Source organism: Sander lucioperca, chromosome 19 (genome assembly GCF_008315115.2).
Source record: "Sander lucioperca isolate FBNREF2018 chromosome 19, SLUC_FBN_1.2, whole genome shotgun sequence".
Taxonomy (NCBI): Eukaryota; Metazoa; Chordata; class Actinopteri; order Perciformes; family Percidae; genus Sander; species Sander lucioperca.
Window position 1 is genome coordinate 29,474,408 of NC_050191.1, and position 20,195 is coordinate 29,494,602.

At 41.2% G+C, this 20,195-nt stretch overlaps 2 protein-coding genes and 1 long non-coding RNA gene across 3 annotated transcripts in view; all 3 read right to left on the minus strand.

Annotated features, from left to right (window-relative positions):
• The window catches only part of mei4 (meiosis-specific, MEI4 homolog (S. cerevisiae)), a 73,217-nt gene that overhangs the window by 16,879 nt on the left and 36,143 nt on the right, over positions 1–20,195 (minus strand). The window lies entirely within an intron of this gene.
• On the minus strand, positions 4,908–6,895 carry LOC118493806. The gene is made up of 2 exons (XR_004895826.1): positions 5,269–6,895; positions 4,908–5,159 (listed from the first exon to the last, which is right to left on the minus strand). It is a non-coding gene; the product is annotated as an uncharacterized LOC118493806 (long non-coding RNA).
• On the minus strand, positions 7,199–8,678 carry LOC116045415 (P2X purinoceptor 7-like). Its single transcript, XM_031293061.2, has 2 exons — positions 8,292–8,678; positions 7,199–7,450 (listed from the first exon to the last, which is right to left on the minus strand). The coding sequence occupies exons 1-2, from the start codon at positions 8,657–8,659 to the stop codon at positions 7,288–7,290; spliced, it is 531 nt and encodes a 176-aa protein (XP_031148921.1). The 5' UTR covers positions 8,660–8,678; the 3' UTR covers positions 7,199–7,287.

The window sequence follows — 20,195 nt, forward strand, 5'->3', positions numbered from 1 at the left end:
TTTCTGCTGTGTGATAGGCTGTTAGATCTATCCAAATCGAGTAAAATATGTCCAAGTTAATCATCATCGACCCAAATTTGATTGCGATCCCATATCGAGATTGTTTTATCGCCCAGCCCTACACCAAATTAATTACACCTTTTTTATCTGTCCTAAATGTACTTTAAAAAGGATATTTTTCAAGTTTTTGGGTATTTGAGACTGGACGTACTCCGGTGGTAACTCATTTCACATCGACAGTACATGCAAATAACTTTAGTCTTGGAGAGAACCATCTGGAGGGGCTTTGAAAACTTAAACTTGCCGTTCAAAAGACTCTTGTCTTTCTCCATTTCTGCTCAAGGAGCTTTGTTTCTGCTAGCCATCCACTTCCGTTCATGGATGTATTAAAACTCGTAAGAAGACACGCAATACAGTAACGTAAGCTATTAAAAATAGGCTTAAAACATGGCTCAAACGTAATTTGCACTTACCAGTGTATCACTGTGTGTATTTAGTAAATGCCATAAACATATTCTCTGTAAATCATTCCCTGAAAGAACCAAGAAGGCCTGCCTTGATGCACCATCCAAATTTTCTTCAAAACTTGCCATTTATATGTACAGCTTGCAACGTTAGCATGCTAGCTCACAGGTTCCGGTTGCTCTTCCTCGATGCGACCAGAGTTTAACGTAAACACAAAGAAAGTGGAAGGTGAGGGACATCCAGCGGAACTTCCGCCGGCGCTGGAACTATCCGGTAAATGACCCGCTGTCGATCCAGACTACTTGCACCTTTATGTATAATGCAAACTAAGCACCTGCACCTCACTAGCTATTTTGTTTGCAATAAACATGGGTTACCCAAAGCAAGTTTATTTGTATATTTTCCAACTCATACTCGTACTAAAGCCCTAATCGGACAGGACTAGTATTACTAGGGGACCTTATGTGATTTAAAAAGTACCCCCCACGTCTGTGTTTCCTACCGCGTATTCGCAATGGATAACCTAAGTCTGTATTTTACTTGAATTTACTGACATTATCCCCTCGGACAAGATGTCAAGGCTCTGTCAAAACTTTGATTTATAACTGCCAACTAGGGCTGAACGATTTTTGAAAATAATCTAATTGCGATTTTTTTCCCCAAATATTGCGATTGCGATTCGATTATTTTTTTAAGCTCTTTGTCTTCTGTATTATTCAACAAAGAATAATAATATAATAATTTATAGTATGAACACACGATTACACACTAGACAGTTAAATAAGTACAAATATAGTATATATCTATATACACACACACACAACAGTGTATTTTTTACAGTGCACAGAGAGGAGCTGCCTCCAGCCCCTCCCCCTCGTGAAGTTGCGTGCTGCCGTGTGTTCTTGTTCAGAGAGGCTATCGTTACGTTAGCATGTTGCTGGTGTTCTTGTTCAGAGAGGCTATCGTTACGTTAGCATGTTGCTGGTGTTCTTGTTCAGAGAGGCTATCGTTACGTTAGCATGTTGCTGGTGTTCTTGTTCAGAGAGGCTATCGTTACGTTAGCATGTTGCTGGTGTTCTTGCTCAGAGAGGCTATCGTTACGTTAGCATGTTGCTGGTGTTCTTGTCGTGGGATTAACTGTACTAATAAAACTGTTGAAACACCGCGGCCACGCTGCTGTGAAAGCTCCCCGAACGTCATTTATCAGTCTGGTTGTTACCCCTCTCAGTGGCAGCTCCTCCACTTCATATCTTTATAACGGAGCCAACCGCTAACCGGAGCTAACCGCTAATCAGAGCTAATCGTTGCCAACCGAGCCTTCAGTTCTGTGTGTCTGTATCCATTAACTGCACGTATGGACTCAAGCCAGAATAAAACCAGAAGCCAGAATTTTATTAAAATGGCTGTAAAAGTTTTAAACTACAACTCAGAGTTGTTTGAATGATCATCAAATCAGTTCAAGGTACGGCGTAGCGTTAGCGTGCTAGTTGATGCTTTCTCTGCAGAGTGCAGACTGATTTGCTCTCGCGAGTCATGTGACCAAATCGCAGCCTTTGCGATTAGGAAATCACGTTTTAACATATCGCGATATTATCGCAAATGCAATTAATCGTTCAGCACTACTGCCAACGCAGCCAATACCATCCTGAATCACAGAGATGCCGATTCACACAGGACTAATATTATCACACAACCTCTGTGTTTGGTGAAATATGGTAGACATGGCAGATTCGCACGGGATTAAAATCACAGACGCCCTGCGCAATTATAACAATCACTAGAGGTGCCCAAGTAATACTAGTCCCCTGGGAACAGAGCTTTAATTGAAATTAAGTCTGGGTGAATAAAGACTTTTTTTTTAACGATAAAACATAGCTGACCAAGCAATCGCGTCAACAGTTACAAGAACATTTTACTGCCAAAATTTAGCAAGGAGCGTAACAATGTTACATGTGCAACTTTTCTCTGTACGCGGTTTGTTACCATGTAACCAACAACTAGTGAACAACTTGTCTTCAGTGAACAAAATTCTAGATTTTAGAAATCCTTAAAGGGGAAATGAAGCACTCAATCAAGTTTACATGATTTACAAGATGGACTTCCACTATAATCAACAATTATATAAGAAACATGATAATTGTAAACATATAAAAGAAAAAAGAAAAACCGTTATATCTTTCGCGGCCAGGGCGACGCCATTGTGCAGTATTCTAACATGTGACGTCACGGGGTTGGTTGGCTCTGGGCAGTGAACGACAGAGATAGTGAAAGAGACAGTGAAAGATGGAGATAGTGAACGACAGAGATAGTGAAAGAGACAGTGAAAGATAGAGGTAGTGAACGACAGAGATAGTGAAAGAGACAGTGAAAGATAGATAGTGAAATACAAAGATAGCGAAAGACAGAGCTAACGTTAAGTTAGTGGAAGAGACAGTGAAAGACAGGTAACTTAGCTTAGTGGAAGATGGAGACTGAGGAGCCACAGGATAGAAGAATACGAAAGGGAGGCCACTATTGTATTGCTCCTGGATGTAAAAACGAATTTTACAGGGTCAAAGCCAAGGACAAAACAGTCCATTTTCATAAACTGCCGCTGAAACGGAAAACTGTACTGCTGCGCTGGCTAACGGCTCTGAAGAGAAAGAGCCCTCCGATGGGCGCTGACTCTAGGGTTTGCAGTGAACATTTTCTGGAGGAGGATTACATTGAGGAGAAGACCTTTGAGTTTGGTAAACTAGTTGTTCGCCGGACCAACAGACTAAAGCCTGAAGTTGCTCCTTCTGTCTTCAATTTCACTGCCTATAATGTGTACTCTACTGACCGCCCAACATACTCCGACAACAGCAAGACAGAGGCATCAGTCCGCCGTAAGGACAAGGCACTAAAACGCGCCAGCCAGGCAGGGAAGAGACAGGTAGGGCATTCAGCGACCCACAGAAGTCAGCATCAAAGATGCCCACACCAAAATCAAATAAACAATATTCACCAACATCTATTAACCTCGTAAGGGTCACTGTACCGTCTATGGTACAGCTTGTCGCTGTAACCTCCATTCATAAACGTTTTTATAACTTTAAAGCATTAAATCTTCAAAATATACAACCATGCGACACACCAATTGAAAGCTCATGATTCCATTAAGCCCACACACAAAGCATAAGATGATTTATAGCAGTTACACAACTGCTACAAAGTTATAATAAATAAAACAATACAGCGTAAACAGCGCAGCTGGCGTGTAGTGCATTCATACCTGTTTCCTTGTCCCTTTAGCCACTGCGGGGATTTTTTGCCCAAAACTTTTTTTTCTTAAATCCCCAAGAGTCCAAGGAAATGGAATATCCAAGCCATTATATCCAAAACGAGCTGTTCGCCTCACAATCTTGACGTTTCTGGCCGAATCACAACGGAAAATCGCTACACTGTTACTCAGCCTATTTGTATCGCTGCACGCTTCTCTCCTGAGGCTCCTAGCAACTTGATGTGGGCGTCACTCTATTCTCTGAGATCTCAGGTTTCAATAGACATCTGGTATAAGCCAATCGGTGCAAGTTTGCCTGTGATACACCAATAAGAAAGCTGAAGACTCCTCTGACGCGATTTGAGCCCACGTGTACTCAAGCGACATTTGCTCGGACCAGTTAGATTTAAATGCTATAAGGCCCGTCTACATTTTTAGCCAATGAGCAGACAAGTCGATAGATACCAAATGTGCCGGTGAAAATTTAACCCTGTAATGGCTGGAGCTGTGTCAAAGCAAAAACAGGGCCTCCTTTATAGGAGGCCCTGTTTTTGCTTTGCACAGGGTGTGATATGCTTATGCATATCACACCCTGTGCAGTTTATAATGACTTATTTCTATACATTTATGTATATAGTTATTTCAAGTATGTGTATTTGTGTATTTATTTATTATTATTTAAGTTACCCCTCCCAACCCAAAACACGTCCCCCTAGCCTAAATATTTCCATAGCAGCAAAAAAATTCAAATTCAAAATAAACAACCATTAGAACACCTGAAAGCATTCACCTAAAACTCACATCCTAATTTCATTCACTAGCCAGAGAAGGTCAACACAGTTGATGGAAACCTCGAAGAAATATTTCTTACCGTGACTCAACTTTCCATAGCAGTCAGGCTTACACTTCACTCCAGACTCCAGGTTTTACCACCCTGAATTGGCTCGCAACAAAATAAGCCTTTTTGATTGGCTGATGTCATATATATATATATATATATATATATATATATTTAACATCCCTCAGAAGCGTAACAAACATCCCTAGTGTTACACATTTTACTCTTATGTTAATAAAACACCAAATAAAAGTAATTTTACTGATTTAATCAACAATTACAGCACATAACTGGTATGGACATTGAATCAAAAAGTATTATTATTACATGGTTATTGTAAGAATAAAACAACAAGAAACAGTGTTTCAGTATAAGATTCTTTTATATGCTTTAAACCAATAGTCAGGATCTGAGTACAAAGTATTCCATGATAAGGCTGTCAATATCAGTTGGGTACCTAAAAACAGTAAATGTGTTTACAGGTTAGGCAGACATGCATGCGTCTGGTGGCCAGTAGCAATTTCCCAGAAGCTGACATCTGTAAGGAGATAGAGCAGGAGATAGGCAGTGTCCACATCCTCTCGACAGTCAGTGTCAGCACCCAGACCGATCCCCCTGAACAGGAAACAGAAGAGGGAGGCAATAAGCAGTACATTTGCACAGGCACTTTGACAGATGACATACTTAACAACTACATAATAAAAAATGACCATTCATATTTTACTTCTGTGGAAGGCTTCTCCCCAGCTACGGCACTGTCATCTCAGCAAGATCTGGAACTTAGCAGTGAGGGCTGTGAAGAGTCTGAGGTAGAAAGTTTAATGGAAGAGAGTCAAGATAATTGCAATGAAGATGAGTTTGAGTTGGGTAGAGAGGAAAGCATCAGTGATGAGGATCAAAGTTTCAGTGATGTTGAGGATGAGGAAACAAATGTCTCACAAGAGCGAAAAAGTATTGTGTCGACAGGAGAATTGTTGAAGCTCTTTCACGTGTGTCATTGGGAAGGCTGTGGCAAATGTTTGGTGAGGCCACCGGCAGTCTCCAAAAGTGGATTTGGGCTTAGGATCAACACAGAATGCATTGATGGCCATGATTTTATGTGGCATTCTCAGCCTTTAGTTAGAGGAATTATGGAATGCAATGTTTCTGTACCTGCTGCTGTATTTGTCACTGGAAATGAGTGCAGTCCATTCATGGAGGTGTGCGACACCATTGGTCTGGAAACCATCTCAAAAAGACAGTGGTTCAGCATATAGAAGGCCTATGTCATCCCAGAGGTCAACAATACCTGGACAGTACACAATGAGGCTGTACTGAGTGCCTTAGGTGATGAGCGGCTCATCGTGTCAGGAGACTCCAGATATGACAGTCCAGGTCACAACGCCTCATATGGAACCTACTCACTCCTGGACATCAAGTCGAAGTTGGTGGTGGCACAGGAAACTGTTCAAGTCACAGAGGTGAAGAACAGTTATTGGCTTGAGGTGGATGGTATGGAAAGGTGCCTTTCCAAGTTGGGAGAATATGGTGTGACCATATCTGTTTTGGCAACCGACTGCCACCCATCAGTGCAGAAAGTCATGCGTCAGGAATATAAATCTATACAGCATGAATATGACCTCTGGCACATTGTTAAGTCTGTAAAAAAACGACTGCTGCAGTGCCACAACGAAGAGTTGTTTGAGTGGATCAGAATGATCACAAACCACCTCTGGTTTTGTGTCACAACATGTGAGGGAAGTGTGACTAAGTTGAAAGAGAAGTGGATCTCAATCCTGCATCACATTACCAATGTGCACCATTGGGTATCTGGTGAGACAATGACCAGGTGTGAGCACCGTACCTACACCCCTGAGGAAGAGAGTCAGCGTCCATGGCTCCTCCCTAGCTCTGCTGCCTTTCAGCACCTGCAGAAGATAGTGCTTGACAAGCAGCTCCTGAAGAAATTGGAGAAGACCACACTGGGCATTCACACAGGACAGCTAGAGAGTCTTCACTCCCTGTACACGAAGTACGCCACAAAGAGGAAGAAGTTTCTGAGGGAGAGTTTGGAGGCACGTCTGCGGGTTGCTGCTATGGATCACAACAGTAATGTGGACCGGAAGACAGCTAAAACAAAGGAAGGTGAGGAGCAACATAAACACCAGTACTCCAAGTCTGCTCAACAGTATGTGGTGACCCCACTGAAGGTGGACAAGGATTATACCTTCAGGAAGAACATAGTGGCAGGAGTGATCAATAGGTGCAAGTCGACATCCATCCGGGCAACACTGCAGGAGCTGAAAACGGAGACTGTTATCACGCTGGCCCAGCACAAAGGTGTGGAAAAACCAGAGAAAGCGGTGTCTGTTGCCAAGCACCTGAGCAGATTCGCATCCTCACAGTCCCGTAACAGAGTAACAAACCCTGACTGAGAAAGAGCAGAAAGAACAACACAAAGTTTATTAACATGTTAAAGTGACTAACACTATCCTTGTCAAAATTGTTTTTTTCCTTGATTGTTAATTTCCTTAATTGTTCCATGATTACACTGTATATTAGAATTAATTTACAGCATTTATTTTCTAAATGAGTTAAATGGATTTACATTGTAAATTTCCCATTATTTAAAGTACATTATTAGTGCAAGTCTGAAGAAGCTCTCAAGGCTTCTCAAAACTACTAAATAGAATTTAAATGCCCATTAAACCACTTGATGAAATGTTACAATAAATCCTCTTTAATGGCAATCTTTGAATGCAACTTAAAATTCATCATATGCATATTCAAAACCATGATATTCCAGGGATGGAAAAACAGCCCTGATGGAGCCAACAACACAGGCTGGAATCGGAATCCGGTTCTTCTTCCCCAAATGCCCTCTGGCCCAAAGGGTAAACTGCCGGTATGCAGTCAACCTAAAGAGACTGATGAAAAAAAAGAAATGTATTGGTTAGGTTTCAAATAATATTTTTTTTGTACATTTCATGGCCTTATAAAACACTTATTTTGTAATGTATATGTACACATTTTTTAGTAGTTTAGTATAACTACATGTATTCATACATTTACTCTCCAGAACTGTTAGCTATTCATGCAGTTCCACATGATTTAGTTCATAAAATAGTTGTTTACATCTGGCTGTGTAACAAGCTTTCAGAATAAAGTGACAGTCAGTTACCAGGGGAGGTCTGCTGATTGTTGTTTTCACCACAAGGCCACAGAATTCTGTTCAATACAGTTTGTCTTTATGGGTTTTGCACTGCAGAATAACGTTGGTGATGTAATCTAGCACATTACATTATGTATTATTTGTATCTGCTATCAATTACAAGAGGGTGAATAATTTCTGTCAGATTACAGAATATGGCTGCGTTAGTGATGATCTCAGTCAAAAGTTATTGACAATAAACCTGGCTGAATGTAGGAATATCCCGACATCAAACTGTCTACACCACGGTGTTTTGACCGCAAACAACTAGCTAACGTTAGGTACAGTCATTATTAGCTAACAGTTGTAAGCATTAACTAACTCATGCTAACTTAGTGTTTAGCTAATTTGGTGAAGTTTATTAGTACTAGATAAAAAGACGACGTCTAACGTTATATGTAAACAAACTGCACATGGAAACATTGTTCGCGATGTCTGCCATCATATTCCTGTCTCTTGTCAACACCATGTAAGTTAGAATGTATTTGCTGTAACGTTACTGCATACAGTTAACCTTATCGGACCATTCGGCAGCGGTTGAAGCTAGCTTGACTTACCAGCTATTGATGGGACGCTCCAGTGTCTCCGCTCTGACATCCTTCAGGGAAAGCATTGCCACTTCCAACACGTCTACCTCCCGGCACAGTATGGCAAATGTGCGCGCCATAGTGATGCAGGATTGACCACGCAATACATGGTCAAGATCAGCCTCTTGACAGCAGATGGACTCCGACACGGTGGGCATCGCAGTACAACAGCCACACTGACACCAGGTAGCGTTGCCAACCCGCTCTTCGCCCCAAACCACCACCGGCTGTTCGACATATCGACGTACCACTGCTCGGTTCCCACGCCGTATCGGCTCAAATGCGTACGCAATGGGACACACGGACTCAACAGGTCTTTCAAGTTCGTCTTCCTCCATTTAAAATCAAGTGCGTATTCAGTACGGTCCGGGAACGCTTCACTCTCTTCACTCACCAACAGAACCAACCAACCCTGTTACGTAGACTGTGACGTCACACCAAAATGGCGACTTGCTAGGTAGATAGCTAGCTAGAAATTACGAAAATAATTTTGTCATATCTGTGGTTTTAACAACTTTTTAAAATAAAATTTTAGGCAAGGTAATTTTTTTTATATATGTAGCTACTACCAGTGCAAAAACATGGACGTTTCATTTCCCCTTTAAGTAAAGATTCAGGTGGTGACGGTTCCTTCACCTGAATGAATACAGAGGATGTTAAAAACCTGATTTGTATGTCTTCGGTGTGTGCGTTTCTGCAGGACTATAAGCACGTGATTTTGACGTTTTTATAAAGCGACTTTGATCTACCGATCTCATTTACCTTCCTGGTTAGACGGCGGTGTGTGTAATGAGAGTGGTGCACTCGGATGATAGAGGACTGCTTTGATCCTCGACTAATTGTCCATCCATTCCTCTGCCTTTTTCCCTGAATCTGATTGAGCCGTGCTCACCTCACCGACAGCAGGTCACCCCACCGAGCCTATATACGCTAACAAGCTCTTTGATCCGGGAGGAAAGTGTCCGTGACTCTACAAACATCAACACTGGGAGGTTTCAAAGCTGCTCATTTCTAAACGTCAACAGGTTTTTGCAAAGTCGACTGTAGCCGTTACTCATTACTTACTCAACCATGTATAGAAACCTTTTTCTGTACTGTTGTGGATTTTCTTAGGTGGATTTGTCGAATCAAAGAATCTTCAGGGAGACCGGATGGTGCAATAATAAGATCTTTATTCAATCGAAAGACCCTGAGTATTTTTCTGCAGAAAATGACTACCCTTCCTTCAGCATTAGGTCCTTTTACCCATAGCCACGAAATAGACCCCCACACTTCTCATTGGACATCCCAGCAACCAACATTCACTCAAACGCCACATGCTCTTCCAATCAATTAGATAACAAGTTGCTGGATTGACTTCCAGATGTAGTTCTGAACTTTGGTATCGGACCATCTCTAGTTTATGAACTGAATCACCATGACATCGGGCTAACACAAAAATCACTTTCAGGTAGACACATGGCCGTCAATTTGTATTGCTGAAATATGTGAAATCTGCAAACTTTTCACGTTTATTTCTGTTGTCATTTTCAGCCGTTACTTTACGTAACATTTAAAGATATATATTTAAACATGGAGGTCTGAACAATCTGTGGTCTCTGCTGTGCTTATTTTCTGTTCTGTGTTTGATTAGCTAGCGTCTTTGATAAACCAAATCAAGCGTTAGGAGCAGCAACCCGTCACCGCCGGTCGGGCTGACTGCTAGTTTGGATGGTGTCATTTTCTTTAGTCTGTGGCCCAACAGGTGAATTAGCTCTCCAAGCTAACGTTAGTTAAGTGTTGACATATGACAGCATCAGACATACATTTTAGATGAAGGAGATGAGAGTATATGAAGTTGTTCCTCGGCCCCGTTTGCTCAGCGTTGTTAAATTGTGTGATTGGGTCTACTAATCGACTAATCCAGTGGTTTCAAAAGTGGGGTTAGGGGACATGCAGGGGTCCTTGAGGGGGTTCCCAGCAAAAAGGGGAATCATTCGACTGATTATTTACAAAGCAAAAAATCCTCTGGTTATACGTGCTTATGCTGCTTTCCTTTGTTAAGCATCCTTGTAAATTGATTATCTTCAACTTTTGGACAAGACAAGGTCAACACAGCTAAAGAAACATATATGGAAATGTAAATATGGTGTTGCCGTTTTAAGAGACGACTACTTGGTGAAACCTCTGATGTGCGGTCAGTTTTTAAAGTGTAGCTTCTTACTCAATACAGAGGTTACTTTCAATTTTAGATGAATAACATGTTGGAAGTAGTGTGGCTCATGCTGTCTTGCTCTTATTGAACAGATTTCTTTTAAATGTAAATAAACTATTTATATAGTGCTTTATAAAGTCTTAACGACTATTCAAAGCACTTTTACATTGTACAGAAACCCTTCCCCGTACGCACACATTCATTCACTGTGGCCGAGGCTGCCATACAAGGTGCCACCTGCTCATCAGATACACATCCACCGATGGAGCAGCATCAGGAGCAATTCGGGGTTCAGTGTCTTGCCCAAGGACACTTCAACATGCGACTGCAGGGCCAGGGATCGAACCACCAACCTTCCGATTGGTAGGCAAAGTTAACCCAATCAGTGGATTTGGGAAATAAACTAGTAGACAGTTTCTCATAGTTTGGATTCTAGTGCAGGTTTTGGAAATTCTGCCAAACTGTATTTTCTTCTGGGCCAAATTCCTGCTCTTTAAATGTACTTGGCAACGATGCAGACTGCTCTCTAAACATTGGCTCGATTCATTTTCCATTTTCTCCAGCGATGACTGCTTAAGTTAAGCAGCTCTGTGGACTTAATAAATACGGAGTGTGTACATGTCTCTACACCAAGGGTCTTCAATGTTTTTTAAGCTAAGGACCCCTTAGCTTAGAGACGGAGCAGGGAGCAGAAAAAATATACTTTTTATTAATCCCCAGTGGGGAAATTACAATTTACACTCTGTTAGAAATCACTACACACAGGCCTGAAATACACACTCACATGCTCAGGACGTATTCGTGCACCAGCGACCCTCCGGTTCCCAACCCAACTCCCTACCGACTGAGCTACTGCCACCCCTAAAGTAGGGCCGCCTGAAGCCTTTATACATACCATTGTGCATAAAATACTAAGCTATTAAAGTAGCCTAATGATTGTTGGCATTATTTTATAAATAATGTTTTAATGTTACACATACATGTGGCACAGTGAATCCTTAGGATGAACTGTATCTGGGGATGGCTACCTTAGTGACTAGCTTCAGGGTTCATACGCATTTTAAACAATACTTTTTCATGACTTTTCCATGACTTCCAAATTTCCATGACTGTATTCCTGAAAATGTTAGTCGACATTATACAATAAGAATACAAATCTGTGTTAAAGTTTACCCTCAGAGGTTTAACAATAAAATGAATTACAATGTATGTGGTGCCCAGAACATCGCCACGGATTAGGGCGACACCAAGACCTGGGTCTTGGGTGCAGCTGTGGCTATGGACCTGCTACACCCTGCTACGCTCTGCGATTCCCTGCAATGCCCGGCTACGTCCTGCTGCGTCCACCGTGTCCACCCATGCTCTGCTGTGCCACGCTACATCCCGTACCGTCAGAACCCCAACCGTCAGACACCGCCCACCAAGAGTCTGGGTCTGCCGAGGTTTCTTCCTAAAAGGGAGTTTTTCCTCGCCACTAGGGCTGAACGATTAATTGCATTTGCGATAATATCGCGATATGTTAAAACGCGATTTCCTAATCGCAAAGGCTGCGATTTGGTCACATGACTCGCGAGAGCAAATCAGTCTGCACTCCGTAGAGAAAGCATCAACTAGCACGCTAACGCTACGTCGTACCTTGAGCTGATTTCTGTCATTCAAACAACTCTGAGTTGTAGTTTAAAACTTTTACAGCCATTTTAATAAAATGAAGGGTTTTATTCTGGTCGAGTCCATATGTGCAGTTAATGGATACAGGAACACAGAACTCAAGGCTCGGTTGGCAACTAGCTCTAATTAGCTGTTAGCTCCGGTTAGCGGTTAGCTCCGTTATAAAGATATGAGTGGAGGAGCTGCCACTGAGAGGGGTAACAACCAGACTCTGATAAATGACGTTCGGGGAGCTTTCACAGCAGCGTGGCCGCGGTGTTTCAACAGTTTTATTAGTACAGTTAATCCCACGGCAAGAACACCAGCAACATGCTAACGTAACGATAGCCTCTCTGAACAAGAACACCAGCAACATGCTAACGTAACGATAGCCTCTCTGAACAAGTGCACACGGCAGCACGCAACTTCACGAGGGGGAGGGGCTGGAGGCAGCTCCTCTCTGTGCACTGTAAAAAATACACTGTTGTGTGTGTGTATATATACTATATTTTTACTTTTTTAACTGTCTAGTGTGTAATTGTGTGTTGTTCATACTATAAAATGATTTATTGTTTGTCTTTGTTGAATAATACAGAAGACAAAGCTTAAAAAAAAAAATTGAATCGCAATATTTGGGAAAAAAATCGCAATTAGATTATTTTCAAAAATCGTTCAGCCCTACTCGCCACTGTCGCAATAGCCACTGCTAATGCTTGCTCTTGGGGGAACTATTGGAATTGTTGGGTCTTTGTAAATTACAGAGTGTGGTCTAGACCTACTCTATCTGTAAAGTGTCTCGAGATAACTCTTGTTATGATTTGATACTATAAATAAAATTGAATTGAATTGAATTCATAGTGGGAGTCGTAATATCGCGCCCCGAACAGAACGTTGAGGTTAAAACGACGTGAAATACATTTATTAATCACATATTATTATGCTGTGTTAAAAAAAAAAAAAAAAAAAACCAAGTCCAAAACCTTTCCAGGCCTGGAATTAGCATTTTTCAAATTCCAAAACTTTTTCAGGTTTTTTCAAAACGTATGAACCCTGTAGCTTACCTACAGGCCAGGAAGCAATGGGGATTTATATTTGCTAATAATATGTTGGATCCATGTTAAGACTTTTCTAATTTTCAAAAAAACTTTCAAAAATTATCAATAATTTGGCGGCCCCCCTGCATTGACTCTGAGGATCCCCCTAGGGGTCCTGGACCCCCTGTTGAAGATTCCTGCTCTATACGGTGCTCAGGATGATATAAGTTAGCTCGTAGCAGATTTGTAGGCCAGTGAGATAGTAGCTCAACCTAAAATGCCAAAGTCATTAGGACTATAACTGTGAAGTGCTGGTAGCCATTACTCAAGTTGTCTAAGAATGCTATAGCTTGCGTTTATGTGAGGCACATCTAACTGGCATTAAATAATGCATTTTTCCCCCATTAAAGAAAAAGATAGAATATATTCCCATTGCCTGAGGTTGTGTCTGCAGAAATAACCAATCATCTTGTACAAGGGAGGTGATAATAATCAATAAAACTTGTGTTCCCTATTAACAGAAAAGAGAAACAAACCCAGATCAAAACCCAACGATAAACCCAAACAGACAATACAAACTTTTGTATCCAATTGTTCTCCAACTGTCTTCCCCATTCTGAAATCAGAACACAACAAATGTTTAGGATGATTGATTTTTCAATCCTGCCACCTAAAGAGAGGCCGAAACTGTCTGACTTTCTATTTTTCAGTGACATAACAAAGGTAGGGTACGAATTTGGCGTACACAGCACTACGAATATCTTGAAACCTAGTTTCAGTAGAGTTCACATAATGAATGGCTATATTTCTCCAGTGATTATGTAACTTTTGCTCTATTGATTTGCCGCTCCAGTCAGAGACACTGAGGGGAAACGACAGAAAGTTGAATAGGGCTGGGTATCGATTTGATTCGATTTGCTTGGATATAAAAGACAATTGTATAAGGTTCCCTGTTACCTGGTGCATTATTAAAAGTATTAATGTTACATTAACAATTGACCCCAAAGCGTATAGATTAATGAACTTTTTATTTAACATGAACACACTACGGCAGACTCTACAGTCCATCAGCATTGAGAGACATTTCATTCAGATATCTTGAGGTGAGAGTCCAAAGGACTTCTTATAAATGTGTTTCCCTCGCCAAAATGTAGCCTTTCTTTGGGGTGTTTTTTAACCCCCTTCCCAACAACAACAACAGTAGCATAACATTGTTGGTACCAATGGATTCCTTAGGTCTTTTAGTTTCATACTGACAAGTCAGTCCCAGCCCAAGCCAAAGTTATTTTAAAAATCTGTCCCCCTGGCGAGCACTGAAGGAGGAAAATAACAGACGACAACCAGCCAACAAGAGAGCCAAAGAATGCAGATTAATTAAGCCATGATCACAGATGCCAGCAGAGCTTCCTCCCAAAAGATGGGACAAAAAGAAGTCCCCAGAAAATGCCTGAAAGATACTACAACTAAAGTGATAATAGAGCATTTTTTTCTTTATCATTCACACCTTTCTTACAACTACTTCAAAGCAAATTACATGTCTGCTGCTAAATGCTGAGAGAACTGATGTGAAGAGAGACAAGTCACTCATCATTTTAAAGGGTATCTAGATATGCAAGCCTCAACTATGGCTGAGTACAACACAGCTCATCGTCCATATGTCTCAGCACATCAAGTAAAATGCCACCACTACTACAGAACATGACATATAGACCGCACACATGCACACACGTACGCACACACCTACGTGTGCACGTTTACATTAACAACTGACCCCCGAAATGTTTGTGGTGGGTTTTACATCCTTGGTGAAAAGGCAGATATTAAAAAATATTGATATCAGGATTTTATTAATTGATGTCAGATCAAACAAACAAAGATTGATTTTAATTGGAGAATCGATTATTTTAACCAAGCCCTAAATAATAAGAGTCTGTCTTTCTGCAAAGCGTACTTTATAATAATATAATATACTTTACTGACAGTCCAGTGGACAAAAAGAGTCCCAAAGAGATAAAAAGCTAAAACAACATGTGCCTTAAAATGCGTTTCAATGAAAACATTTTTCTAAAACCTCAAACAGAACATGAAATTCTGAGGGAAATTTATATTTTTCTTTATCCAAAAAAGATTTCATACTGCGACGGTACAGCAAGTGTGTTAGGCGATAAAAGGCTGATGGAAAGATCATTTCCATGGTGTAGAATTAATAGAATAACATGCAACATTGAATGTTTAGGACCCCTTGGTTGCTGTCACATCCCTTTGGGTTGCCATAGACACTGACGAAAACACAGCAGGATACGTGCGGGTCAGAAGAGACTAATTCATTCATTAAAATAACAAATGCCATCTTATGCGGGAAGCAGCGATGAAATGTCACGATGGACCAGAGATGGTGCTCCATTTATTGTTATCTTGTCACATCTGTCGGGTACATTAGCATAAGAGAAGTGGATAACACTCACTGACTCACATTTAATATTGCCTACTTTTTTTTTTTTTTGAAATCAACTTAAAACTTACTCAACGTTTTAATGGGAACAGAACTGAGATAACACAGAAAAAAACATTATATAGTGTCACAATGAAGGCCTAAATGCCAAAAAAAGAACCTTTATAAAAACAAAAATAAGTCTGTTTCTATAGAAGTCTTTGAGAAAAAAGACCCCATTCCTCACTTGGTTTATTACTTCGGTCAACATATGTTCTTGGTCGCTAGTTTCAAGTCTTCATCAATACAGCAGGCTGTTCATTTGGTAAATTACTGTCCCGCCTTGCTCCTCCCTCTCGCCAAAGGCCAAACTCGAGGCTTTAAACAGTAGTCCACAAACCAATAGGTGACGTCAAGGTGGCTCTTTTAAGGACAATGCACATTAATCAACATTTCTGGAAATGTGCCAGTGTTAACCAGGTGGCAAAGTTTTTTCAACTGTAGTCCTAGTTAGCATGCATGTCTTTATGGTGGGACGAAACCAGACCCGTAGGACCTGGAGGAAACCCACGCGAATGTGGGGAGAAAATGCATACTCCACACAGAATTCACATTTCACAGCGAACTGTGCAGTGCCTACTTGCTGTGAGGCAGAAGCGCTAACCACTGAGCCACCGTGCTGATGTAAGACAGTTGAAAGAAATGCTCAATGGCAGATTGTACTGAGTTACAGAACAGGTGGTTGACTGGAACCAACTGTTTTAAATTTGTTATCTTATCATCTACTGACATGGTAACGGTCGCCGTTAACTTGGTCTGGACCCCTTGGCGTCACTTTTTTGTTATTATTTGGGGCATTTTAGGCGTTTATTTTCACAGGACAGCTAAAGACATGAAAGGGCAGAGACAGGGGGAATGACATACAGCAAAGGGTCGCAGGTCGGAGTCGAACTCGCGGCACGTGTCGAGGAGTAAACCTCTTTATATGGGCGCCCGCTCCACCAGGTGAGCTACCCAAAGTAAAGACCCCTTTTTAACGCTCTGGGAGTCCCGTTGTGAATTCAAACAAAACAAACGTTAGTTGGGTTAGATTAAGTAAAAGATTGGGGTTTAGGTTCAAATACTAACGTTTGTGGTGTTAGCTGAGAAAGTTGCATAAATGTTACTTAAAGCTATAGTGCGTAGTTGAGGAATTCTAAGTAATGACAACAACACTGTCGGAGCGTCCACATGATACAAGCCTTCCGTGATCACGCGCTGAACATAGCCATACTGAGAGATCCAGAGAGAGTTGTGTGGAGCTGATAGTCTTAATTAGCTTTGTAGCAACTCATTTGGTAATGGCTTGAATGTAACGGACGTTTATTAATATCAAAAAGTTACACACTAAAGCTTTAAGGAACTTTACCTAAGACAGCTAACATACATAGCCTACGGGACTTTAAAAAACTATATGATAATACATATATATACACTGATTTGGTTTTACACAGGACACGAACACAGGTCTTTTCCGGATGAAAGTCCTGTGTTTGTTTGACCTAACCACCATCGCAAACTTCCTCGGACCGAGTATCTCTACTTCTCAACTTAGGGCTGACTCAGCGCTCAACACGCCAAGCATCCTCTCCCCACCTGCCTGCCGTGTGCTTCATACAAAGCTGTACAGCAGGAAGAAAGCTCGAGCAATGTCGTCATCACTCGTTATTGGTTTTCTTTCTCCCTGGGGAACGGAGCGGAGCTGGTGAGTAAGGAGAAAGAGAAGCAGAGATGTACTGACGAAGCTCTTTGTGGCCACTCGAGCAGAGAGCAGGGCTGTTTTGTAATTCTCAGAGTAGGTTTGTGTGAACATTATGAAGTTCTACTGACTGAACTGGAATCTGACACAACTAACAAATCGGGTTGGCAGTAAAAAATACTTTTCCCTCTATATGCCTTGAATGAATCTGGAATCTTTCATGCAGATTTCATGCGTTGCAGTTTAGCTAGATAGTTTATCACATAGAAAACATAAAGTATAATAAAGCTAGACTACTAAATCAGCTTGTAAATTATTTTACATATACATGTTCATCTTCATCCATCATAGGACTCTTGTTTATTCATCATATAACGATAAGGTTTTTCACAGCTGAAATTGGATTTCTTCTGTTGCCATTTATCTTGTGCTCTAACTACCAAATTGACTTCTTTGTGTACACTCAGCATGCCTGCTCTGCACCACAAACTGCAAGAACTGACATTTTGTCGAGAAAGTTACCAGATACTTCATAGTGCAATCCAGCACACCATATTCCCCATTGCTGTTAGAAATAATGGTCTGTAAAATAAAGCTGGGTTTTAAAAAAAAACTGATTTTCAGACTGAAATTGATCTTGAAAATCATCGATTTTTTTTTTCATTGAAATGAAACTAGACTATCTAAGGAATGTAAAGCCTACCAGACAGTAGAAGTCTCTGAAAAGACTAAAGGCTGACACCAGCTCACATCTCACGTTAAAGACGGTCATCATATGTAAAGACTGGGGATCTTGCAGGGTCACACATTGCAAGACTACAACTAGATTTGTTTTGAAAAATGTAACCAAGCTAGCTAGCTACCGCTAGCATTAGCTGGTAACTTGAGGGAAAGTTTGCAGATTTTCTGTTCTGCCGTACATGCAGATGAATGTCTCCAGTACCTGGAGGTCTGAGTTTATCCGCTGGTAAAACTCCCGTTGGATGACTCGCTTCAGAAGGGTTGAAAATCAGCAATTTTCCCTCTTTAGCGCTTAGCACGGCGCCATATCAAACATAAACAACACTGGTTCTAGCCGTTTGCTGCTTCCTGTTTGGAGCTGGAGGGAGAGCACCCATTGGTTGTTGACAATGTTCACATGATTTACGCATAGACAGTATATAATGGACCAACAGATCCCGTTGCTCTGGACGGAGACCAGTGAAGGATATCAGAAGATCTTTCCCGGTGATGGCTGAGCGTTACTGAGCAGCCTCCAACTGAGCTTGAAGACGTAGATGTGACGTGAGCAACCTGTCTGAAAGTTGGAAGTCTTCTGGTAGCTGTGCCAAGAGAAATCTCAATCATTCCCAATCTAGCAGAGACGGAGAGCGTAGGTATATGTAAGGAGATAACATAGACACAGGCTAATTATTGATCACTAAAATGATAGTTAACATTAGTAATTAAACTTAAACAGCTAATGGAAGTCCAAACTGCCTGAGAGCTTCTCCTGTACTATACGGTAATTCCTCTACTATGAGACAGTAAGTCTCGTGGTTATGACCCAATCGTTAGCCTATTTTTATAAAAACGTCTGCTACGGAGCCATAACGTGAGATATAAGGTAATGGAGCCTTTTGTACATTGTCGTGTTTCTTTAGAAATAAACAATGGACAAATAGAGTCTTTAAACACTTCAGATGTAAAGTTATTCTCTGTCAAAGTGGCGTCAAAATGAATGGCAGTCAATGGGATGCTTTTTCAGAACATCAAGACAGAATAAAGACTGACTGGGACTGAGTTTTATGACCTTACACCAAACGATGGAGACGACGGGAGACCCAGAATCTAGCAAGACTCTCAGTGGACTCGCTTGATAAGTCATTTGGTGTAAAGTTGGCATATGTTGTAGTAAATAAAAATTTTGGCGAGGAAAAGGAAAAAAACTGCCATGGCCATTTTCACAGATGTTTGACTTTAGGTATACCATCTCTGCATCACACCCGCTGCACTAAAGAAAGGACCTTTCTTCTGTCTCTATGTAACTGCTTTGAGGTTAATTCTTAACGACATTCATGTTTTTAATATTGCACCTGGTTAGAGGGATCCTTGTACAATTTAAAGAATTAGTTCTGAGAATCTCGTTCATATCCAAGCAAAATTGGTATTGTAACTGAAATATTCCTAATTCAATTGGAAATCAAATCGAGACTTGTGAATCGGAATCTAATCGATTCAGGAAATCAGTGGCGATACCCAGTCCTACTGTAAAAGCAGATTTACAAAAGGGTCAAATTATCTCGACTGAAAGTTTTCAATCCCTCAGTTTCACAGTCCCTGAGTGCATTGAGAACGGCGATCTTATCTCAACTTCCTGCTGTCATGGTGACACGCATGAGAACCAAATAAGCTTTAAGGCCCCCAAAGCCGGTTTCTTGGTAATGTCGTTAGTGTGCACTGCAGCTCATCTTACATTTCCTGAAGACTTTCTTCCTCCGAATGCCACTGCCACTCACACAGACAAAGCACTTCCGTTAAACTCACAATTTTCAGAGAGTCAGAGATTGCAATCAAGCATCAGACGACCTGCTCTCAAGACGAAATGTAGGACTGGGAGTATCTGAAACTCTGGAAGAGCCACCAAAGATGAAATGCGATATACGGTATTCCCAGAGGGCTGCGGAGCCAGAGAGGGCAAATTGAACTGGCACTGGCCTTTAGAGGCATCCGCTGTGATGCTCATTTCCTCTGACTCTGCCACCACCGCTGAACCCTGCATGTCTCAAAAACTCACCCCCCAAAGCCAGATTTAATGTCCCCAAGCCAAACTTAATATCATTACGAGCAA

Coding starts and splice junctions, on each gene's coding strand:
- LOC116045415 (XM_031293061.2), bottom strand. CDS start 8,659: ATGGAGGAAGACGAACTTGAAAGACCTGTTGAGTCCGTGTGTCCCATT. Junction 7,451..8,291: donor GAGCGTCCCATCAATAGCTG/GTAAGTCAAGCT, acceptor TTTTTTCATCAG/TCTCTTTAGGTTGACTGCAT.